This window comes from Manis pentadactyla, chromosome 4, assembly GCF_030020395.1.
Source record: "Manis pentadactyla isolate mManPen7 chromosome 4, mManPen7.hap1, whole genome shotgun sequence".
In the NCBI taxonomy this organism is placed as follows: Eukaryota; Metazoa; Chordata; class Mammalia; order Pholidota; family Manidae; genus Manis; species Manis pentadactyla.
In genome coordinates, this window is record NC_080022.1 from 56,936,181 (window position 1) to 56,961,567 (window position 25,387).

Sequence of the window (25,387 nt, forward strand, 5' to 3'; positions counted from 1 at the left end):
GAATGTAATAACCACATTGTTTTTCTTGTGAAACATTCATAAGAGTGTATATCAATGATACCCTAATAAAAAGAAAATGTAAAAGGCACTCAATAAGTGTGTTTCCTTTCTTCCTATTCTTCAGATATTCTCTTGAGACTGAATTTTACCAGTTTTGGTGTTTCTTAGGGGTGTTTCTAAGGGGATATCTTAGGAGATATTTTCTTTATAATCCATAATCATTGATATTTTTCCTATCAGGTTTACAGAAGAAAGGACTGCATTTTATTCTTCAGTCAGACTGTTGGATGATGGAATAATACTACCACAGAAGTCTTGGAAGGTAAGCTTCGTTTTCAGTCTCAGTCTTTTTAGTTTGGAATATAGTAGAGGGGACAGTCTAGATTGTCTGACATGAAGCAGTTACCATCAAATATTAATTACCTCTTGATATATCATCAGTGGTTTCAGTATCATCTGCCCTTGTTATAACAAATATAAGGTGTCCAAAATAGAAAAAAATTGACTCAAAAACAACTTATTTTAAAAATAACTACTTATTAACTGGTTTATTTGTTTCATTTAACTTAACTTTTTTCCTTAGAACAGATTTACTTGTTTATAGATTGAACATGATCCTCTAGATCCCCCAAATGGGTAGCTCTGGTCCTCAGAAAGCAAGTTCCTTAATTTTTTCAATCTGAACTTCCAAGTTAATTCCTCTTGCCTGACTTAAATCTCCCTCATTTTAATTTAAGTGTTTAAAGCTCATGTTCCATCTTTAGACTTGAAAAGCAGCTCCTGAGCCTTCTTGGAATAACATTAGGAATGACTGCCTGGGACATTTTAATTCTGGTGAAATGGTATTGGCAGAATATTATTCTAGTCACATCTGCCTTGCTCCTTTTTTTGTGCTGCGGTGATCTCCACACAGGGCTCACCACAGGATCCTACAAAAGGAGGAGGGGGGTGCACTGAACTGCAAGGCTTACTTCATAGAAAATGAATGGGAAAAAGGCAAGGAATCATTGACAAGTGTAGGAAGTGGCAGTTTTAGGAATTGTCTTAAATTTGAACATTTTATTAAGTTTAAAACTTAATTATTCAGTAACTTATTTTCTGCATTTTAATGAAGAAATAGCCTTCTTTGTGAATTATGTTCAAGTGTCATGTCTAGAGACATAAAAACAATGAACTGATGTTTGTCTAGAGCCATATATTTCGTGTTATTCTCAGGCATGCTTTTCTTTTTGAGTCTTCTAGTTCTATGTAGGAATTATCTATAAAGAAATAATAATTACATTAAAAATCCACAGGGTTGGGGAGGGGAAAGATGGAAAAGAGCAGCACCCAAGTCTCAACAGTAGGTGAGCTTAAATGAGCTCTGCATTTTAGTTTATAATTTCCACTTTTCTGTAATTTAAATTTCCTTTGAAAAGTATGTTTTCATGAGTAGTTATAATTTAAGAAATGAATTTGCATTTTATCTACATAAACCAAAAGAATGCATCATATCTGCCTAGTCATATCTGTCTTGCTCCTTTCTTAGTGCTGTGGTGATCTCCACAGGCTATTCCTTCAAGATATTCTTACTTGGTGAAACACAAGGCTGATCATCTTAAATACTATGATGTGTAATACTTTTGAGCATAAAATAGATAATAAGATTAAGATGTAGAATAAAATTATTTGTCAATCTCCATTCTTTTTTGCAACAGGTGGCACAGAATAGAATAATTTTAAAAATAAATTTAAAATGTATTAAGACCTAAATGTCAATAAGTTAATATTTTCTCTTTTTCTCTCTCCTCTTTCTCTTTGGTCAGGTGACTGCATGGTGCTTAAATATAATTAGATAGAAAAGGCAGCAAAGTATAACCCCCAACACTATCCCATTCTTCAATTTTAAATACAAATTACATTTGTAAGTATTTTATGCTTTTCAAAAAATTAGTCACTACTATATGTAATTGCTTTGATGTTATATAAGCTCTTAATGGATAATTTAACCTCAGGGATGTTACTTTTTTGAGAGCCCTCAGTGGATTAGAGATAGGAATACTCATTGCAAAGTCAGAAATAATCAGTAGTTGCCCATATTAAATGGAAATATTAAAAACTAAAAGTTTGAGAATATTTACACAGACATACATATATTTTATATTATATATATATTATGCATAATGTGTGTGTGTGTGTGTGTATATATGTATATATAAACACATAATAATTATTAATTACTTTTAGATGATCGTCCCTGGTTTGAGAAAAGGTTTGGTTTGACATTTAGTAGTTAAGCCTTTTGCATGATATTGCCTTGACTCAGCAAAGCCACATACAGATCAGGTGTAGAGGACTTTGGCTTTTAAATGTTAAAAAATAATTGGAGCAGATGGGTACCTAAGATACACTTTTATAATAAGAATAAAAACCAGTTTAATAAATCCACATTTGTTTTCTCTTTGATTGCTAAATATGTAGAGTTTTTTAGTTGTGATCAGCTTGTCTTATATAGAGAAGGTATGATTATCTAAAATGTGTAGTCTTTTAAAAAAGGAATTGCTTGTTTGACTCTGTGCTCTCTGTAAAACATTGCAAAATTGTGTTCATCTGCAAGTTAAAACCTTGTAATATGGCAGGCTAAAATTGAACAGAATTTGATTGTAGACCTGACTATATTTTTCTTGGTTTTATCAAAAAAACATAACTTGCTGGGATGTGCTCAGGATTTTTTGAACAGTCCATGAAAAGTGACTGGGATGTTAATCTCCACTTCAGCTCTGGCAACTTCACTCAAGTCCTTGGCATTCAGGACCAGGAGATATGCGGGCTTCTGTCCTGCCCCAGGGCTCACCACCACACTCAGAACTACACCTGTTAATCAGGATTAAATAAGGCAATGTTGGATTAAAAAGCCCAGGACCATAAATTAAATGTCATTAAAATAATATAGGAGGTATTCCACTGACAAATAAAGAAAACCATATGACTTGATACCTTGTTCTGACTCTTCCACCATCTGGTTGTATGATCACCCTGAAGGTGTCTTTTAAACTCTTAATGTCCCCCAGACTGTAGGCTCCAGAAGGGAGTGACTATATCTGTCTTGCCCACTATGGTATCCCAATAGCCTACTACAATGACTAGAACATAGTAGGTGTTCATTAAATTCTTATGGACCTGTGTTCCTACCTGTAACATGATTTAACATCCATGCTACCTACTGCCAAAAATTTTTTAAAGTGTTGTGACAATCAAATGAAAAATGTATATTAAAAGACTTTGTAAACAATAAGCATATTATTTCTATAATTCCCAGCACACATCTGGAAGCATATTTCCTTCAAACAAAATGAGAACAAGCCTTTTGCAGTTTTGACTGGATAGGCTGTATATATAAACTCATTTAGCATGAAATGGCTCTACAATTCTTTATTTTACTCATTTCTCTGTGATTTTCCATATTTTATCCCAGAGAGTGTAATCTCCTCCCTGCCCCAGCTAACCAGTAGTTAACTAAGACTGATGATTGTAATTTAGTTGCTGTGTTATAGGTTATATTCCTTTCTGGTCCCAGCATGCTTAAAGAACCAACCAAAACCAGACTTACAAAGCCTCATTCTCATTTTCTTTGATCTGTTAGAATATTCAATTTTCCTCCTTTAGAACTCTATCCTTTTTCAGAAATGCATCTAGGTCAGGAAAGGTAGAAACCTAGAATTCATGCAGCTCTTTCTTTGGCCTTCCCTTCCTCATCTGCAACAGATATGGATGCTCCCTCATGACACCAGATGGTGCTTTAACATTTTTTTCTGCTGTTAATCAATAAGATCTAGCTACAAGATGAAACTTTTCAAATAAGTTTAAATTCTTCAGTGTGGTCCCAGTCAGTAGTCCTAAGGACTGGATCTCAACAGTAGGAAATAATCACTGACTCTTCTCTTAGTGAACTAATACATAGAACTCTGGTGAAAAGAGAGTGTTCGGACACATCCATTGCTTTCATTACCATCATCTTCTTCTAAAGCATCTGGGTGAGAAACAAAGATGGGTTCTGATGGGTATGAATCAGGTTCTTGCCAGACCCAAGTTTCTTTAGTTCTGACGTTCAGCTTACAGAGCTGCTTGTAAGAAAGAAAAATCAATCCATTAGCCCATATGCTTTATTTGACTAGTATATGACTCAAAGTACTGTTCTAATATTCGTAAGATGGATTAATTACCCTGTCTGGAACAAAGTGGTTCAAGCCAAGTCCGTACGCGTATGTATAAGGTTTCCCACCATACTTCCGGTAATTGATTTGAGGAAACTCAAATGCTATAAAGTAGAGCACATGCTTAGGAAAGCCCAATTAAACCTTTCTGACTGAAACATTTTGTTCCCTCTTACGTGACTTTTCTCCAGATCATCTCACCTTGGCGTGGCCCTGAAAAGAGAACCTCGGGTTCCAGCCAGATGGTCCCGTCACTGCACAGAACTGCGGTGGCAGTTGTGTTGGGGAGTGTGACTAAATTCTTGCCTGTGTCAGCCTGAGAAAGAGGATAACAGAAACCTCAGGGAGCAGCGAAGAAAAATCGAGCAGCCATAGTGCAGTCTCTTCAAGTTTTGTCTCCTGAGTTCTTCATTTCTTAAGTCACCAGATAGGGAGGGGCATGCGGAAAACTACAGGCCCCAGAGCCCAGGAGTGAGTCCAGGGAAGCTGCCTGTGTCTGTCAGTCACTGACTATGTATCACCGGGAAAGTCACATAACCTCTGAGTCCTCAGTCTTCACAGCCGTAAAATGAGACTGTCCTCAAAGGAAGTTTTGGGCTTTGAGAAAGGGCCTCCAAAACAAAAATGTTTTTCTGTAGAATAACAAAGACTTCAACCCCTAGGCATCAATTTACAGTGTTTACCTCCTTTATAGTTAGGATATTTTGATCTTTTTTGTTTGAACAAAAATCATATAGTTATGTTGTCAAAAAGAAAAAAAGAAAGAGAAACTATTGGACTAGAAAAAGATCTTTTCTAAGATCTTTCATCACCCACATAACCCCACATCATGACTTTTCATATAATTTTATGAATGGAATGGATACCACAAGCTCTTTATAGGGACATACTTATTTACTAATTAATACCTGTATCAAATACTTGGGTACATATTTTGTGCTAGACTGTATTCTAGGCATTTGGGATATTTCAGAGAATAGAGTCTCTGTACTTATGAAGCTTATATTCTAGTTTGGGGACATAAACAGTAGATATACCTAATAGATAAAGTATATAGTATATTATGAATATGGGGAGAAAACCTAGAACAGGGTAAGGAGGGTCTGAATTGTATAGGAAAGGTGAGTTATAAAAGGTGGTCAGGGTCGGGCTCATTGAAAAGGCGATACTTGAGACAAAACTTGTAGGCTATGAGGAAGTTAGCAGTATAGATTCTGGGGAAGAGCATTCAAGCAAAGAGAACAAACAGTGCAAAGGCCTGAGGTAGGAAAATGCCAAATGTGCTTAAAGAGAGGAGTATTAACATACTCAGTTAGTGGCTGTAACTAACTGAGCACAGAGGAAACGAGCAGGAGAGGGGGGCAGAGGGGGAGTGGGGCCAGAATGTGTAAAGCCTTGTAAGTCACTGTGAGGACTTGTTTTTTTTCTGAAAGAGAGAGATGGGAAGCCATTGGAGGGTTCTAAGCAGAGCAGTGACATTGATTGATTTTAACAGAATTGCTCTGGTTCTCTGTGGAGACTACCCTTGAGAGTAGGGGGATGCAAGAGTAGAATAGGGGAAACTGTCTTGCAGTTGCCCAGTCAAAAGAAACTAATGGTTCAGACTAGTCTAGTAGCATTGGAGTTGGTGAGAAGCGGAAGGCAGACAAGAGGATTTCTTGGTAAGTGGGATGTGGGGTGGGGAAGAGGCAAGACATTACGAGAGGAGTTAAGGGCAACTCCAAGGTGTTTGGCCTGAACAATTAGGTATTGGAGTTGTCACAATGAAGATGGGGACCACTGCAGGTGGGATAAATTTTTTGTTGGGGGAAGAGGAGAAGTTTAGGTTTTCTATTATTAAGCGTGAAATGTCTACTGCACCTCCAAATAGAGACATGGAGTTGGCAGCAGTATATATGACCTTGAGTTGAAAAGACAGTTGAAAATGTAAATGTAGTCTGCTTTAAAGCATGAACCTTTACAAAGGGAGTAAATGTACAAATAGATAGAATGAAGGGCTGAGTTCTGGTGCCTTCTAACATTAAGAGGTCTGTAAGAAGAAGAATGAGGGGATGGCTGGTGGGGGCAAGAGGAGTCAAGAGAAGGATTTTGTAAGGTGACAAAATAATAGCATATGATATGAATGATCAAATGAAAAGGGGAGGAGAGTGATGATAGAGGACAGAGGGAGAATTTCTAGAGTGATGTCCTTAAGTGGGTGAGCAAGGATGGACAGGACTAGCTCTGGATAGGATAATGGATAACTCAGTGGGAGCACAGATGCTTGTGGGTGGGTAGATATGGCAGGAGTCTAATTCCTTTCATTTGTTCCAATAAAATACAAAGCAGAGCCATCAGCTGAGAATGAGCATGAAGGTGGGAAGTGTCAAAAATTCGAAGAGAGGAGGGTGTGAAATATTTAACTAGATAAGAGGGAGAGCAAATAAAGTTGGGAAAGGTAGCCTTAAGGTTTGTGGTCATGTATTTAAAAATGGGCCAGTTAACATGCCTGTGTGTTTTTAGCTCTCAACTTCAGCTTCAGAAATACAAGCATGGAGTGCACAGAGTGACTTTAACTAGGATTGTCATTTTGACAAATGAATTCAATAAAGGAAGAAAGATGCAAGAGAAATGAAGATCTAGGCAAGGGGGTGATTATGCTTATTGACCATGTAGTTTAATTGAGTAAGAAGGAAGGTAAGTTCTCAGGGGAATGAGGGATATGTGAGAAGGTAATAGTTTCAATGGATTCTCCTGGTGGGAACTGCCAGAGGGCAAGTGAAAGATAAGAGGTGGTAGTAAGAGCGTGTCATGCATGAAACTAAGATTATGGAGAAAGCACAGTCATAGCACTGTAACGGCAAGGTCAGGGGGATGATAGAGGGAGCGAGTGGCTGACACAGAATGGAAGACCTGAGCAGCAGAGGAAGTCAAGGGACTGGGAGGCGAAGTTGTTGGGAGGATCACCTATGATGTGTATACTGAAATCTCCAAGAGTCTGTAGATCTGGGGAGTGTGATATTGAGCCAGGAGTGAGAGGGAGTGACGGTCAGTAGATGACAATAGAGACTGGTATACACATATATATGTGCACATTCCACTTGGCTGTATAATTAGCTAAAAGGAGGTTACAAATTGGGAGAGTTTAAAGGTTTTTGGAGAGAAGAATGGTCTGGAGGCAGAAAAATGGAACAAAGAGGACAACTATGCCAATTCTAAGCCCAGTGAGAAAAGGGCTGGAGAAGGAGAAGCTGCAACCCTGAAAAATCACTGCTGGAGAGACCAGAGTCCTTGAGAGAGACCCGAGTTCTGTTAAAGGAGAAAGGATGGAATGTTCTAAGAAGGTAGCGGGAATTTCTCTAGTTATGTATTATGAACTTACAGGAAATAGGAGAAGATTTTCAGGATAGGGAAGGGATGGGAGGTGAGGAGCAAATAGATAAAGGAATATAATGAGGTTTTGTGAAATAAGGCCTCAAGGCACTTCATGTTGTCGGTGGGAGGAGAGTGGTGTGTGTACACATATGCATATTTATATAAGCATGCAATAAATTCTAATGTTTATGTTAAACATGTTATTTATGTGATTGTAAATTTTACTTTGTTCTGTTTTTTGTATTATTAAATTAGGTTTTTTAATGTATGAAATCTGTAACATCATCTTTGCTTCCTCAGCAACTGGCTCAGCCTTTTGACTCCTTCCTGATCCTTATATTTGCATTTATTCTTTGACCCAGAGATCTCACTTCCAAGAATCTATCCTATTCATGTGTTTGCACATATATGAAATAACATATATACGTTATTCCTTGTGACATCTCTAATAGCCAAAGATTGGAAACAACTCTGTTGCTCAGCAGTGAGGGACTTGGGTATGTTCACAAAGAGAATACTGCCAGGTGAACAAAGGATGATCTTCAACATATTGTTAAAAGAAAAGAGCAAGCACTTAATAATGGATATAGAAAGTTACTTTTTGTATTAAGAGAATGGGAAATAATAATTTATATATGCATTTGTTTTCTTATATTTGCATAAACAAAAGAAAAGGAAAGACATTAAAAATTACACATAGATGAATGGATAAAGAACATGAGGTACATATACACAGTGGGATATTATTTGGCCATAAAAAGAGAGGAAATGCTGCCATTTGCAACAACATGGATGGAGCTAGAGGGTATTATGCTCAGTGAAATAAGCCATGCGGAGAAAGACAGATACCAAATGATTTCACCTGTTTGTGGAATATAAAAACAAAGCAAAACTAAAGGAACAAAACAGCATTAGACTCATAGACAATGAGAAGTGACTAGTGATTACCAAGGGGGAGGGGAGTGGGGGAGGGGGAATTGGGAGGCAGACTGTTGAACTGCTGTGATGTACATTTGATAATAAAAAAAAAAGTTAGACATATGAAGTAAAGGGGGATGGTATGAACCGAATGCAAAGAGAGGTTGGCGTGAGACTTCCCAGTGTATATACCTTTGTATATCATTTTGATTTTTTTACCATTTAAATGCACTGCTTATGCAAAAATAATAAAGATGTATTTTAAAAATACTACCATTACCTTAATCAGTAAACTGGAAGCTACAGCCATCTTATATTCTTTCCCCTCTTTCTATTGCGCGCAATTTATGACCTATTTTTCCCTTCAGTGCCAATCTGCTGAATGTGTAGACTACATCAGCCTGCTTCCACATCCTCACCAACTGCCCACCTACCTGTATTGCCTTGAGAGCTGATTTCTATCTCTTTCACCCTCCTGCCTTGGAGATCACTAAATCTGGCGTTTGGTGCTGTGTTCATCCTTGTAAACTTGTCTATAGACCCAGGGGCATCAGTGAGACCTCTCTTGGCCTCTCCTATGATGTTAACTAGACCTCTTGGGGACCTTTCTCTCTTTTCTTTTTCTGGCTTCTCTTTTTCTACAACTTGCCTCACAGGGCGTTTCCCAAACATCTGTGCTTGGCCATTTTTTCTTCTTTCTCAGCATTTTCTGGGCTGTCCAATTCTTCACTTTTAAAATATGTAAATATGAAAGTTTCTTTTAGAAAATTTACTCTAAAGTATGAACTTTTTCCTGCAAGAAGTCTTACCTGTCTATTCTCACATATTTGATCATTTCAAGACCTGTAACTATTAGTGCTTTTCTTCCAATTCTGATTTGTCTCACAAGGTCCTGCATTTACATATGAAAGCCTACAAGATAACTTCATGAAGATTTTTGATGTTGATTTTGTTGTTGATGATGATGATGAATATTTATTTAACACTCACTTTGTGCCAGGGACTATACTGACTGACATAAATCACCTCATTTATTGATCACAACAACCTAGAAGATGGATATCGATAAAGAAAAGGAAATCTAAGAAAGCTAAATGTTTCTCTTTACAGATAGAGAAAAGAAAATTTAGGCTTAAACCGCACAGCTGGTAAGTGGCAGAGCTGAAATACAAGCCCAGGTCTATTTGACTTGGAGTCAGCCCTCTTACATATTATCCCCTTTCCACATATTCTACAATTTCTGTTTTTCTCCAAACCAATTCATATTCTACAATTCATGTTACATTTACAAAAGTATCACTATTCTAGACACACAGGCTTAAAAGATCTTTACTACACTTTGCTTGTCTAAGATTTAATTCATTCTGCCATCCAATCAAATGCAAGGTCTTTTTAATTCCACCTTTGGAACTCTTACTTTTGTCTGTTCCTACTACCACTACAATATCTGCTCACCTGAGTGATTTTAATTGCCTCCTATCCCAGCTCCTGAGCTCCATCCCTTCTGCACTTCTAGTACTACATATAACAAACACAGCTTTGTTTTAGCAAATCAAAGTACTAAAGCTGTGAATGTCCTAGTTATTACTTGTCCAATTTACTTAGGTTCAGAGCAGGCAACTGAAATTTAGGCTAATTAAGTGACAGGGAACCAGACATTTAGTAGTAGAGACAACCATAAAAGTCAGTACACGTGATACCCAATTTACCAACTCTGAATATGGTTTTCTTCTATTCAAGAATCTTTACTGTTCCCTTCCCCACAGCCAAATAAAGTACAAACCTCTTAGCCTGGCCTTAAAGCCTTCCAAGATTACTGGCCTACTTTTTTAGGTCTCCCTATTTTTTCCCACTACTTTGCTTATTTTCTGACCAGTTGGATTATAATCAGTTCCCTCTGTTTTTCTGTCCATTTCCACTTCTTTGTCTTTCTTCCTGTCTTCAACTGATGTGCTTTAATCCCATCTCTTCTGCTAAAATACTGCAAATGACTGTGTTCCATGAATCACCCCAAATAAGTATGATTCCTTTCTCTGAATAGCCAAAGCAATTCATCCTTCCCTCCCTCATCTCATGCTGATGTGCATTATCATTTCTGAATCCTCTTCCTTCTCCCTACCACATAGGTAATGAGTTCCATAAGAGCACGATGTGTATCCTATTGATGTGCCCACTGAAATAACTGGGACAGTACCATGTTATAGGGGTTAATTAATGACTATTGGAAGAAATAGAAGGCAGGGTTTAGGGTAGTAGACATTTCTCATTATCACTGAAGTTCCTCATTCTGTGGCTGGGTGGTCTATCTCCAGGCAGTGATGACTAACATTTAGAAAAATCCTTCCTTTCTCTTTTTGGAATGAGAAGAGAATAAGGTAAAGAACGCTTAAGTTAAATGATCCTTTTCCTTAATTTAAAGATGATTATTATTTTACCATTATTAGCAAAATAAGAGCTTACTAAGATCAACAGACTCATCCATTTGGTATTTTATGAGCATTCAACTACATACCAGAGATATGCTTTGTAAAGGAAAAGTCAGAGTGCCTAAGGTTCCCAGACCAATCTCTGTGATTTCTCTTTTGAGCTCCAGATCCATGTATACCAACTACTTATTGAACATTTCTGCAGGAATAGCCAGTGCAGACCTTAAACTTCACATATTTAAAATAAATCTTACTCCTTTTCCTGTAAACTACCACCTCCTACACTTGTGTTTTCAACTCAGCTAAACTGTACCATCATCCCTTCAACCAGTCAAGGCAGAAATCTGAAAGTTGCCCTGAACTCCCTGTCCCTTACCTCTCTCATGCAATTAGACACACCTCCTGATGATACTAATTCCTAAATATTTCTCAACTTTGTACCTTCTTTTTTCTTCCACTTTACATTTTCTTAATTCAGACATTTATCATCTTTTATTTGCCCTATTGCATCAGTCCTCTAGTGGAGCTTCTAGCTTATAGACTCCTGTCTCGCCTGAGGGGGATTGCCCCCTGGGCAAGTTCACTCTGGATTCAGTGAGAACGAATAACAACAATGGAACAGTAGGGGTAAAAGGGTTTATACCAAGCTTTATTCTCACACTGGCAGGTTGAGTCCTGGAATCACGTCTTCCTCTGGAGTGTGCAATCTGTCTCAGTCTCTGCTTCTGAACAGAGCATTGGGCAGAGCTCTATATATAGTAACACCGACAATAATGGCTCTTAGCCAATGGGTGTATAAGCATTAGCCTATGCAGTAGGTCAATTACATCATCAAGCAGTTTAAGGGCACATGAGGATCCTGGCCACAGGAACTGTCATTATCCCTACAACTCCCTACTTTTCAAACTGTCCTCCATGCTGCTTCTAGAGTAAGCATTCCAAAATACAGATATGATCATATCACATGAACCCCACTTCACTTAAAATAATTCAATGACTTCCAAAAGGCAGACGTGATTCTCGCACTCAACAAACCACATTGATATAAACTCTTTTATCCCTAACTTCTGTTGTTGTTATTTGGCTTGCTGAATCCAGAGTGAACTTGCCTGGGGAGCAATCCCCCTCAGGTGAGACACTCCCCATCATTTATATAACATCCAAAGGCTTGTACAGCCACATACAATATGACTCCAACCTACCTTTTCAGGCCCTCTGCTCCCTGCCCATCCTTACTATGCTCCTAATATACCAGCCCAGCAACTACTTTATATTTCCATATTAAGTTTTGCTTTTTTAACTTCTCCCTGACTTTTCAGAAGCTCATTTACCTAACTGTAGTGTCCCACCTCAATCTCTTTCTCCTTTCTCATTCTTCATAGAGCTTATAAGCTTGCTAAAGAGCAGTAGTATCTAGTTCTAAATTGGGTTTATTTTCCACTATATCTGATCTAAGCTTTGGGTACAATGCTTTACATTCCATGTAGCTACCTCAACTGCTTTTGTGTAAATATCTCACATATACATAAATGAGAGTGTATGATAATGTATCTGTTGTGAAAACTGTATTATTTTGATTTTGCCTGGCATTTTTATCAGACTAAAAATTCTTGGTGTTACTCTGATATTTTGAAAAGATAGTCACTGAATACAGGTGAGAAAAAGTAGAAATAAAGAGGTGACTGTCAAAATGCTATAAATGATGTTTATCCTCTAGTGATATTTTCAGGTTTGTAGAAAACCAAAATTATGGACTGATTTCCCTACAAGGTCACTTTTTGATTCTTCTTTGCTCTAGAATCACAAATTATTGAAATTATTTATATTATTGACAAAGAATCCTAGGAATCAGTGGTCTGAACTATTCATTGAGAAAAAACATTTTTAAAGGATTTGTAAATGAAAGAAGAGTGGATTTAATATCAAAACCTGGCTTTCATCCTGGTGCGACTGCAGCTGGCTTTTGCTAAGTCTTGTTACTCTTTGGAGCTTCAGAATCCTTATTTATAAAATGAGGGGAGCTGAATTAGTTTATATTCAAAGTTCCTTCCACCTCTAAAATTTCAAGACTTTATATATAAACACAAAGCAGGAGAACAAATCCTGAGAGAAACGAAACCTTCTGGTTATAACTGAAAACTATGTAGAGGGCGGTTACCTTGTCAATATTCAAAGGAAGTACGTATCTCCTAACTTCAGGCTGGGGAGCCTTTTGTGCATTTTTTTTCACTTCTTCCCAATTCTCTCGTAAATTGGCTAAATATAAGTAATTATAAACAAATTCAAATCTGCAAAAATAAGAAGTTAAACATGAACACAATTGCAAATAATTTTTCAGAGATGATCCATGCCTTTTAAAAGCCCCTACTTGTTCTTTATTCCCCAAGCCAGAAACTGCTAATGGCTCAGATATGTTAGAGCCATTTCCTTGTGCCCATGTTGGGTGAAAAATAAAAAAAAAGAAACCTGAGCATAGATAGGTTTAAATAACAGCAGCCTTTAATACTTTCTGTTTTGCTTCTCCTTCACCATTCTGTCTGTGTCTTTAGGGCTATAGTCTTTTAGTGACTTCCTTCTGAAGAAAGCAGGCCTCTTTTTCCCAAACCCAGACTGGGTGGAATTCAAGGCTCCTCAAGGGATCTTGTCAAGTTCAAGTTAAGTTTAAATTCACTTATCAGGCCTGATTCATGGACATTTTATTTTCAGGACTGATTCATGGACTTGATCGGATTTCTATCATTAACTGTGGTTTGATGTTCAGTTTGTGAGTATTTTGGATTACCTAGTTTCCTTAACTGCTTTTTCAATTATAATTTGTGACTTAAGCACACTTCTTGCTGTTTGAGATAATTCAGCATCTCTGAAGAAGACTCCTAATTTCCAGGAGCAACTGGAGATGTAACATTTATTCCATCCCCTTTCTTACCCTTTCCAGCAACAGAGATCTACAATCAGAAATTCATTGTCTTCATAGGTATTGATGTGATGGAAGAGATTAAAAGAAGAGGTCCTGTATTTATTATTGACGTACTTTCTCCTTTTTTTGTCAGCAATATGAAGCCAAACCTTTGAAAAATTAGGAAAATATTTTAAATCATTTAAAAAGGTAAAGTAAGTATGAATTATGAAACACTTCTTCAGAATCACAAATCTGACAAATAAATATAAAACTTACCCCCATGGTTTCATTGGACTCAAAGCAGTCCATGTAGTTTGCGCCCCAAAGACTCCATGAGGAAAGGAACTTGAACAGGTTAATTTTGACTGGTGTTTCCACAAAAACAATATAGTTGGGAGTCAAACCAAAACTGTTCAGAGACACAAAAGGACTTGTGAATGGAAAGGGTTGATTCACAAGGAGATGTGTACATGTGAGCTATGCACATTTAAATGAATCAACAGTGCCTATGTGAAATTAATTACATTTAAATTTAGGTTTCTGCAAGGAAATGTGATCAGGATTGGTATCAAAGGTAGGCAAAGCAGATCTTTAAACTTGAGTTTCCCTGAAGATTTGTAGCAGGCTTCCAAGTTACCTATGGACGTAAGATGGCTTGAATCGATCACTGCAGGGGAATTGTACAACGACCTCTGACTTGCTTATTGGATCTTCCTTGTCTGAAATAAAGTGGTTTTAAAAGGCTTTGGAACAGCCTCTTTTTTTTTTTTTTATACAAAGCATTTGGAACAACTTATACAAGCAAAGAAATACATTTTCAGATGTTGATTATGTTTTAGAGCTTAGTTTCACTTTTTCAGTCATTGGCATTTCTTAGCGAAATTTCATGGGAAGCTGCAATCATCCAGGAAAATCCAAATAGCAACATATTTGGAAAAATGCATCCTGATATTATTCTGATAATAATGTTTTCATTTACAAAATCCTTTAAAAATATTTTTCCTCAACGTATAGTTTAGACCACTGGTTCCTAGGATCCTTTATCAATAATATAAATAATTTAATTTCACAGTGGAGTTACATCTTACAACCAGAGGTGGCGGGTTGTAAATCAGTAGAGTAAGGCAAAACTTCAGTATGGTCAAAACACCCTTTATAATCTCTTAAAATGCCTATAAAGTATAACATATGTGAGTTTGTGTTAGTTACCCTGTACGGTGATTCTTAAGCACATTAATGTTTACTTACTACGAAGTCAGTGTTCTTCAAACCTTAGCATGCATCAGAATCACATAAAGAGCTTATTAAAATACTGATTGCGGGCCTACCCCCAGGACTTTCCACTAAGTCAGCCTCAGGTGGGGCTCAAGATTTATATTTCTAACAGTTCCCAAGTGGTGCTGCTGGCCCAGGGACTACACTTTGAGAACTATACTGAGCAATACTAAACAAAAATCTGTATATATTAAAATATTTCTATTATTGAGATGGTTATCAAATTTCTGGCAATGGATTAAGAAAGAATGGAGAATTCTGAAGAGTATTCGCTTCTGTTTTAATATTTAATTCTCTATAATATGACTATAAGTTAATGCATTTGTATATAGTTGTAGAAATTAAACACACAAAATATTTATTATACTCTCATACAATATAGCATGTGTGTATGGTATTATACACACACATATGGCTTGTTTAAAAAGTTAATCTTGCCTGGTACATGAGTAAGTGCTCAATTAGGTTTGCTGGATTTGAATCTAAATCTTATATGATCAAGTCCACATCTCTGAAACATTGTAAAATAGAACTGGGCAGCTTGTTTTCTGCATTTTCAGGTTGTCATTTCCAGCTATGATGCCATGGGCACTGGTCCCTTGGTAGGGTAGCGGTGAGAGCAATTATTCTAAAATCTGAGAGTACTTTAACTGTTCATATAGTGCTAGCCTAATATTCTCATCTGATATCCTATAGTTCAATAAATACAAAATAAAGAACATAGATACTTATTTAAAGAAGAGTCAAATTGGTAAACTTACCTGCTTGTAGTGGAGGGATCTTTACAATATTGTAGGCAATTGAAAAATTCTTCCCAAAGCAATTACCAATGTTGTAAACAGTTCCATCACTTTCAATATGGGGGTGAGCAGTTGCTCCATTGACTGAGACATAGTTGCAAAGATCCACCTATGCAAGGAGAGCAAACATCGTCTATATTAAGAGAAAGATTATGTTACACCTTGGTCCATAGGTCTGACCTCACTGCCACCACTTGCACCCTCACCCTAAGTGGACTTTATCTTTCTTTCCATCTTTCTGGGTCCTACCTTCTTTCAAGTCTGCCTGAATTCTTATCTTTACTGCAGAGTTCTCCTCTGGACCCCAGCTGACCCATCACCCCTCTGAAGTTGTGGCTTTCATCTTGACTGTGTTCTGCAGTTGAGGTATGCCATTCACTGTTCTGGTTAGTTTCCTTTTTGCACATGAAGTTTGTCCTCAAACAATGACAAATTTGATCCTGGGACTTCTTTATATTACCCTCACTGTATTAGATGAATTGTATGTAACTGCTGTTCAGTAATTTTCATTTTACAAAAAGAGCAGTTTTGTATGGTACAATCTAAATACCAAATTCAGTGTTGTGCACAGAGTATGAATCTGGAAATGAAAGGAACCCTAGGATTCACTTGTATGGGAAGTCTTACCCTAAACAGACTTCAGGGAAATTACGACTCTCTTGGAATTAAATGCAGATGTTTTTAGAGAGAGGATTTAGCACTTAAATTCAACATGGAGTCTCCTAAGAAATTCAGAACCATAAATCTAGCACAAACCCCTCTGTTTGCAGGAGAAATTGAGGTCTCACAGAAGTCAAGTAAATGTTCAAGGACACAGAGTCACACATTGGTAAAATCAGCACTACAATTTCTATCTGGGACTTGCTCAATAAAGATTTCTGAATGAATAATTGATGGAGTATATATTTATTTAATCAAAATTACTTCTATTTGATTAGGAGAATATGTTTAAAGCATAGACAGTTTTTAGCATCCTTATCTAAATACTAGGTAAGATATTCATTCATTCATTTATTCAATCATTCATCAAGTACTCATTTAGCTTCTATTATATGTCAGGCACTGTGCCAGTGTCTAGGAAAACAGAGATGGCTTTCAAGAACTTCAGTCTAGACTTATGCTGTCCAATATGGTAGCTACAGGTAGCAATTTATTATTTTTTCTTTTTTTTATTGAGGTACATACAATAAAATGCACAACACATATAACATAATTATCATAATTTAATTAATTAGAACTAGATAAAACTTAAAATTCAGTTCCTTAGTCATATCAATCACATTTCAAGTACTCAAGAGCCCTTAGGCAATGTAGATAGAGAACACTGCCACTGCTGTGGAAAGTCCTATTTGATAGCACTGTGTTAGGCCAATAAGCTGGTACACAGTGCAGTAAGTACAAAATGGTATGTGTAGAGAAAGGCCAGCTAATCCAGACTGGGAGATAAAACAGGGCTTCCCAAGGGTGATGAATCCAACTTTTGCTTCAAAGAAGGGTAAAAGTTAGCCAAGTGGAGAAGGGTGCAAGTGTGTTCCAAGGAGTGGGAACCCTAATGTACAGACATGGGGTTGTGAAACAGCATATTGCTGTTGGGAGATTACTAGGCCTTCAGCATGGCTGCTGTGAAGGGCACGCATCGGGGAGGGGAAATAAGAATGTGCTGGCCATGGAGGCCCTTGTTTGGACTTTATCTTTGAAACTGTGGGTGCTCTAGATGGAATAACATATTCATACTTGCATTTTAGAAAAACTGCTTCTACCAAATTAAGAAAGTTGTATTTAAGAGAATCAGACTGGAGGCAAAGGCACTGGATAGGAGGTTATTTCAGTAATAGTAAACCAAAAATCTCAAATTTTAAATCTATGGTGTCATATAAAGTCAGGGTACAGTGCTGTTCACAATGGAACCAGGTCCCTAATACAGCTCTCTTCTGGAGTCAGACCATGAACTTTACATTTCCAGTTAATTTACCATGGCAGTGGGAACACAGATTCACTGTCAGAGTCAAATGAATGACTTAGAAATGCAGCTTTAGTTATTTATTTTCTAAATGACCTACACATATACTCATATGTGGTTACAAACATACATCAAAGACAAGAAAGAGCTATTGAGAATATGTTAAGCCTTAGTAAATAGTCTATTGAGAATTATAAATCAGCATGTGACATTGAGACCCAGTGCTGGGATTATTTTTCCTTTCTGTTTCTACTACTCTGAATTTCTAATTCTGGTCTTGAATTTCAACTAACTGGTCTTCTCGCTATTCCTTTTCTCTTTTGCCCTCCCATACAGCTTACACATGGCTTCCAGATTAATGTCCTAAAACACAGATGTACGTATTCACTTCTCTGAGGAAAAGCTTCCCATTAGCTAGATAGCTTAGTCCAAATTTTTGCCCATTACTCAAATTTTAGTCCCACTCTGCCCTGTGTCCCGCTATTCCCCTTGCCATTGTATGTTCTAGATCCCTAGTTCTCAACTGGGAGTGATACTGTCCCCTAGGGGAGGGCTGGAAATGGAGAGAGAGCATCTGGGGTTTGTACAAAGACTGAGGACATGACTGATTTTAGCAGATGGGACCAGGGATGCCAAACCTCTGCAATGTGTGGGACAGTCTCCACAGTGATGAATCACCTCCGGCCACTGCCGCTAGCATCTCCTTTAAGGAATACTGCAAATCTAGCCAAAGGAATTATTTAGTTTCCATGAATACATCCTCTATCTTCCCTTCCCTATACCTTTGATCATGTTACTCCCTTTATCTGAAATGTCCTTTCTTCATATTCACTGAAGTTGTGCTTCTCCTTCAATTTCTAACTCAAATGTAAGTCTTTTTTGTTTTTTTTTACTTCCTTGATCTTCCCCACCTCACATGCCCCAACTATTGCTAGAAGTTATCTCTTCTCTGGGCTTTCATGGAAGGTTTTCCTTCTCCTAAAGGACTCATCACATTCTGTGTGCTATTTTAGTTAAACTGTGTATTTATTTGATTTCTCCATCTGAATGTTAAGCTTCTGAAAGATAAGAACAGTACCTCGCAAATAACTACACCTTAATAAATATTGGCTGAAAGTGTGGATCTACTTTACTTAATAGTACATTGAGACTGTCTCAGTTCTGAGTAAAATTTGCCACTTTCTAATATTGCTGATATTTTTCTCTGTGTTTTTTCATTTTAAATATAGCTTTATTTTATAAGTCTATAAGAATGGACAAATTGATGCAACAGACTTACCTAGAACCATGAACTGCAGGGTTTCCAATATTATTAGCTACAATTTTTTGAGCACCCAACATGTGCCATGTCCAAGCTTGCCTATAAAAGCCATTAAGGACAGGGACTATGTTTTCTTACCCATTGATCTATCCCTTACATGTAGCATGAGTTCTGATACATGGAAGGGACTCAATCAATATTTGCATTACAAATGAATGAATGAATATGTTAGGCATTTTATAAGATTTTCCTCCAATCCAAATAATAAATGTTTAAAATTTCATAGATTAAGAAACAAAGTTTGACTTATGTCACATAGCTAATAGCTGATGACAAAGCAAGACTTTGAAACTTAATCTATGGCCTCACGTTCTTTCCACCAAATTGCACAGTTGATTCAACTCTAAGTTGTAAATTCTATTCTTGAGCAATGTTACCTGAGCACTGTGTCCTACCTGCTTAATTGTTTCCAAGGTCTCGGGATTAATCTTTGTAATGAAATTGGTCTCTGTGCAGGCATAGTAATCTTCCCCCACTGGGTAGACATTAACAAGGGCATTGTCAGTAACCTCTATTCCTCGGAAGTAAGAAAAAAACCTGTAGAAGCAAATGGATTTTTCAGTCCAGTGATTTTCAAGCCATGAGAGAAAAAGGGCTAATGTAAAATGTCTTTGATAACATGCAGTTGGGTTTCAGTAACCTGGAAAATATATTCTTGCAGGGATCTGGGAAAGCACAGGTGCCAAATTCTGTTATGACGATCCTTTTCTCAGTCATTGCCCGTACGTAAGCATCAGTGCGGATGAACCTGAAGGACATTGAGACACGGGAAAGAGACATAAGCAGGGAAATCAGTGCAGTCCATGTGGGACTTAGAATGGCCATTCTGATTTCCCTAAGTGGGTCAGATTCATACATCCACAACATGAAGAATGACTAGTATTGTCAGGTTGCTTTCTCTGGGTGATCAATAAGAGACAATGTGCCATGAGCTTAAATTTATGTCTTATAAACCTCCTGGTGACAGCTGAGGAAATCGAGGCTCAGAGAAGTGATGGACATGTGTGGCTGAGCTGGATTGGAAATCAAATCTCCCAGAGCCAAAAACATGCATTTTCCATATGAAACCACAAAGTCCCCATGGTTAGTTCACATAGGACCTCTGACTTCCTGTAGCCTAGAACCCATTAACATACCTTTAGCAGGGAAATATAGAATGTGGTGTGCTGAATTATATTCTTTTCATCTCTCTTATGTTCATCTTGTGCTTTTCTTCCCTTTTAAAATGTATTTCACTACTTTTAAAAGTAGATATTCTTGAATCCAGTCTCTTGCACAGGCAGACTTCCAGAACCATATCCCAGACCACATGACACATTGCCTAGAATTTCTCATGTGGAGAGCCAATTAAAGTCTGATTTTTACTTCTTCCAATCCACTAATAAGTGTTTGCAATTTCATAGTTGAAGAAACAAAGTCATGAAGAGGAAAATGTACCAACATCTTTAAGAAGGCTTAGGAAGGCTTTGTGTGACCTCCAGAATATGCTTTCGTGATCTCAATGTTTGCTTGACCTGATCTGTTTCTCTTCTATGACAGTCCAGCTTATCTCACTTCAAGCCTCCATTACTCTCCCTTTTGAGTCTCTTCAGAATGCCTGACATCAGTGGTATGACCGAAGCCATGCACAGGCCTGAATATTAAAGCATACACAAACTACTTAACTGTGGTGTCAATGGATACTCTCCGGAGTGGTGGCTTAGGCCTTCAAGCCTTCTAGCAACAATCTCCTATTTTTAGAAAACTTTTCTTTCTTATATCACTATGGCATATGTGGTCCTTCCCTCCTTTGTGGCACCTTTCCCTCTTTCCTTATAGTCAGAAGTGGTCTTTCTGATTATAAGAAAAGAAAGGAGACAAGAGAGCCAATGGTTTAATAGTAATAACAATAACTATTAATAATTAGTGAATTCTTCCCACATTTTAGGCACTGCTTTCTCATTTATTCCTTGTCATGAACACTGAAAAGGATTCTATTATTTTCCATTTTAGGGATGACAAAACCAAGCATTAGAGATGAACATCAAACTTGCCAAAGGTTTCCCACCTTGCCCACCTAGGCAAATGGTGTTAAGTAGATATAGGTTTTGAAGCCAGGCATGTTGGACCCCAAAGCCTTAGTCCTTAGCTTCTTCTTTCTCCCATAGCACACCTCCCAGGTGTCCACATAGATGCACTGGCCCAGGTGGATTCTGAGAGCAAGTGAATATATAAGTCCCCTCTTGGAGTCAGGAGATTGAGAAGCACTTGGGAAGAGGAGCTGAGCTAGGTCCCACCCCTAGGAGGAAGAGTGGGACCTAGCATTCCCTTACCTTCTATGGTATGTGACATGTCCTTCCTTAAAGTCGAACTTGTGCAGGAGGGCTTGCCCATCAAACAGGTGGTAAAATGGCTCAGATCCAACTTCAAAGAGTCCTGGCCCACATCGAAGGAGACTGCCAGTGAGCCAGAGGGGGATCCTGCCTGTGACAAAGGTGAGACAGGACATGGCTTCTTAGCCCTGCCCATGGCTGGGCTCACCCTTGGTAAGGCACGGTGAGCATGATAGCAGCCCAGATAGGTGGCCTCTTCTGTATACAGCTGGCAGTGATTTCTATGACCAGCTCCCACACTGGGCAGTGTTTAGAAAATTGCTGCCAACTTGACTCCCCTTTCACTTGGAGACCATGTGGTGAAAAACGTGGCAACATGTGAGTTTGGATAAAAGGTTGGAAGGAGACAGGGAAAAGCATCTGGAGGGCAATGGGATTCCCCACCTAACAGATTTCCTCAGATACCAGTACATCTGCCTCAATGTCATCTCATTTTTAAGAATAATTTTAAATTTCTTGATGTGTTTTATGGAGTGAGGGGTAGGATGGATGGATCAGGAGCAAGGATCATGGCACTAAAAATAGACATGTCTATAGAAAAAATCACTTAAATGAAACAATACTGGTTTTAAAAATCTAGAGCTATCTTCTTTGAATGGTATGGGTTACTTTCCAGATGAAGGTTAACCTACTATAGTAGAAAGTACACAGGGCTGGGTGACAAAGACCTGCATTCTGGTTCAGGATTTGTCATATGCCATCTCTGGGCCTCAGTGTCCTCATGTGCAAAATGAGGGGAGTACAGGTCCTTAAGGCCTTTCAGTTAAGTAGTTACATGTGTGGCCTCGATCCTTTGGAAAGTGCAGTGTTTGGTAGTGTTTGCTTAATCCTCACCAATTTCTTAAAAATGGATTAATTCCTAAAGCTGAATATCAGCAGTCCACTTGATAAAGATTTATATTTCTGATCTAAACATTAAGAAAGCATGGTTTATCTAAAAGGCACATTAATTTGATTGCTAGAACCTAAATGGTTAGTGTCAGAATCTAGTTGAGAAAGCACTAGGCTCATCCCTTCTATTTTGCAGAAGAAGAACTGGGAAGAAAGAGACTTGCCTAGGCTTTTATTCTTCCTACAACAGCATATCCAAGCAAGGATGCTGTATGGGGCATATGGTGTCTTTGGGTAATGATAACAATAGTAATAACAACTACCATTTATTGATCACTTTGTGTCACACACTAGGTCAATTTTTAAATTTACATTATCTCATTTAATCTTCACGTCCTCATAAGGTAAGATTTGGTTTTTGGTAGGTGAAGGAATTGAGGCTCAGAAAGTATAGGTGACTTGTAGGATTCACAGCTAGTATAACAGAGCTGCAATTTGTCCCTACATCTGCCTGACTCCAGAACCAAGACTTTCCCCATATAATGGGCATGAAAACCAGCCTTTATTGTTATATTTCTAGATGCTTCTCAGTAATATTATCCAGACAATGATGGAACAGACATTTTAGGGCATTTACTATGTACCAAGTCACTGAGCTAGGCACTGACTATTTAAAGATTAACAAAGGTGTAGTCCCCATCCTCAAGGAATTCCAGTTAGGTAGGATTTTTCTACACTGGAGAGATAAAAGGTAAGGGAGAGGAAAGGGTATTCTTGGTATAAAAAGCCCAAGCCTCCAGATTCCCCTCTCTGTAGCCCACAGAGGGAGTCAGGACTGAGAGGTGCCAATGAAGAAGCCAGAGAAGAGAGATCTCACCAAAAGAGAGGATGAATTCAAGGTCAGGAAGACCAACCTGTCACATGCGCTGTGAGTGGCGAGGGTAGTTCCTCCACAGTTTCGAACAGTTTCTTGTAACCACCAGCAGGGTGCTCCACTCTGAAATGGTGGCATAACGGGGAAGAAGCCCATGTAGAGACTAAAAAAAACCCCACAGAGGCAGAGGCAGAACTTCCGGAAAAAAGGCACTCTCTGGCTCAACGTCAATGTCCCACTGCCAGTCTAGGCCTGGCTGGGCGCACACGGAGCTTGTGAGGATAGAAACGTACTCAGGTTTGCAAGGGAGGCCTGCTCTCGCCCCTCCTTTGATATCAGGGCAAATGACCTCCCTTTTAATGCCACAGTGGACTTAATCCTGCCCTCTGCAGTTATCCCATCTTTCTGGAGACAAATCAACTAATAATGCAGTAGCTCTTGCTTATCTCTCTGACAGAGTCCTTTTCACGGAATTACCCCAGTTATGACTGTTGCTGTTCTCAGCCTACAGGCACATTGATTGTCTTGCCTCAGTCTCCTCCCTCAACCTCCTGCCCCCATGAGTTGGGAGACCACAGCTTTTGGGGTCAGACCTCACCTTTTGTTATTCACCCATATTATACCATTATTTCTTCCTATCTTCTCATTTCTTCACCAATCTTTAGGAGCTATAGTACTTTTCAAAAATAGACCAGAAGATTCAAGTTTCATATTTTTGCTTATTTCCTGTCTCCTTACTTTGGCTCCATTTTATAACTTTTTAGAGTGAGACTTCTGCCCAGACTTCCTAATTAGGACAGTTACCTTTTATTAAGCATTTACTATGTGCCCATACCATAAAAAGAACTTGGCATGCTATTGGTTCATTTAAATCTCACACCACCACCACCATAGGTTAAGTACTATCTTATTCTACATAAGGAAAAACCTAGACTTTGAACATTTAAGTAATTTGCTCAAGATCATACAGCTAGAAAATGTCTGAGCAAGATGTACAACCCATGTCTGCTTCATTGAAATGTTCCTGCTCGTAACTGCTTCCAAGGCCCATTCTAAGTCATAGAACTCCCACTGCACCGTAGGCCTAAATTCTAGATATTTGCTTCAATATGTACATAGGAAGAAACTCCCCTTCCAAGACCCAAAGCCTTCTTTACACAGGTCATCGGTCCTCTTCGGGAGCTCTTGAAATAGCCTGTTTACCATAAACCCATTAAGGCATTTAAAAAAATCTCCTAGACATACTCACTGGATGGACATTTTCTCTCAGTGGAGGATTGAGAGTTCTGGCACCAGCTGTAGAATGAAGAAGCAAGTTCTCGGCCAGCAGCCTTTATACGCCTTCTAAACCCCCCTAAAAGGAGTCATGGCTTTGGGAATACTTTCTCACCCCCTCAGCCGAGGGAAGGGGGAACAGAAGTGGCTTTCAGCACTCAAATCCTCCTGATGCTTGAGCATTATTTGTTCTTGCTGTTCCCATAACAGTTTTTTGGCTGTTTACCAGAGACCTCAATCCAACCCAAAGAGAATAAGAAGTGGATTAGAAAAAAAAGAGCTTTGTGGGAATGGCTAGGATCTGGCTTGAGCTGATCCAGGTCACCCCACTGGAACCTGGCACCATTTTCTGGCATCCCTGTGCCTTCATCTTCAACTTAATTCATTCACTCACTTATTTTTTAAAACATCTATTACACATCATCTATGGGCCAAGCAGGCATGGGTACCATCTCTGTCTTCACAGATCTTGTAACTCTACAAGGATAGCAGGAAACGAACAAAGTATTCAGTACAGTTTTATAAATACGTGGCTGGAGAAGTATGCAGTGTTATGGAAACACACTGTAGCACCTCCAGCCCTCTTTGGTCACCTAACAGACCCCATTCAGCACCCCAGTTCTAACCAAGCTGAGGATTTTAGTAATGTCCTTTTGATTTGCTGAAGATGAAACACTTTTTCATATCCTTGCTTATAATTAATGCTTGCTTGCTCCCCACCTCACCTTCCAGTTCATTGAACTGAAATAGTTCAATAAAATGCAAACTATTTAATTCATATTTCCATAGCCTCAGTCATTTGTCAGCACAGACATGGTACTGCCCAAAAGAGTCCCTGGACACAGATAAGACATACACTATACTGGCTGACAAGTTTAACATTTTTTGA

At 38.3% G+C, this 25,387-nt stretch overlaps 1 protein-coding gene across 3 annotated transcripts; it reads right to left on the reverse strand.

The window, feature by feature from the left end:
• Positions 1 to 2,235: 2,235 nt before the first annotated feature.
• On the reverse strand, positions 2,236 to 24,588 carry RPE65 (retinoid isomerohydrolase RPE65). Of its 3 annotated transcripts, XM_036910796.2 has the most exons (14): positions 24,473 to 24,588; positions 23,264 to 23,346; positions 21,459 to 21,609; positions 19,787 to 19,894; positions 19,542 to 19,683; positions 15,827 to 15,974; positions 14,428 to 14,509; positions 14,067 to 14,199; positions 13,818 to 13,957; positions 13,050 to 13,179; positions 4,395 to 4,509; positions 4,203 to 4,297; positions 3,989 to 4,100; positions 2,236 to 2,853 (listed from the first exon to the last, which is right to left on the reverse strand). In XM_036910796.2, exons 1-14 carry the CDS (start codon positions 24,481 to 24,483, stop codon positions 2,702 to 2,704), a joined length of 1,602 nt encoding a protein of 533 aa, XP_036766691.2. In that variant the 5' UTR covers positions 24,484 to 24,588; the 3' UTR covers positions 2,236 to 2,701. The 3 variants fall into 3 exon arrangements, with proteins under 3 accessions (XP_036766691.2, XP_057356297.1, XP_057356298.1); XM_057500314.1 differs by lacking the exon at positions 23,264 to 23,346 and having other exon boundaries at positions 24,473 to 24,563; XM_057500315.1 differs by lacking the exons at positions 2,236 to 2,853; positions 3,989 to 4,100; positions 4,203 to 4,297; ... (2 more) ...; positions 13,818 to 13,957; positions 14,428 to 14,509 and having other exon boundaries at positions 14,071 to 14,199.
• Between the last annotated feature and the right edge of the window lie 799 nt (positions 24,589 to 25,387).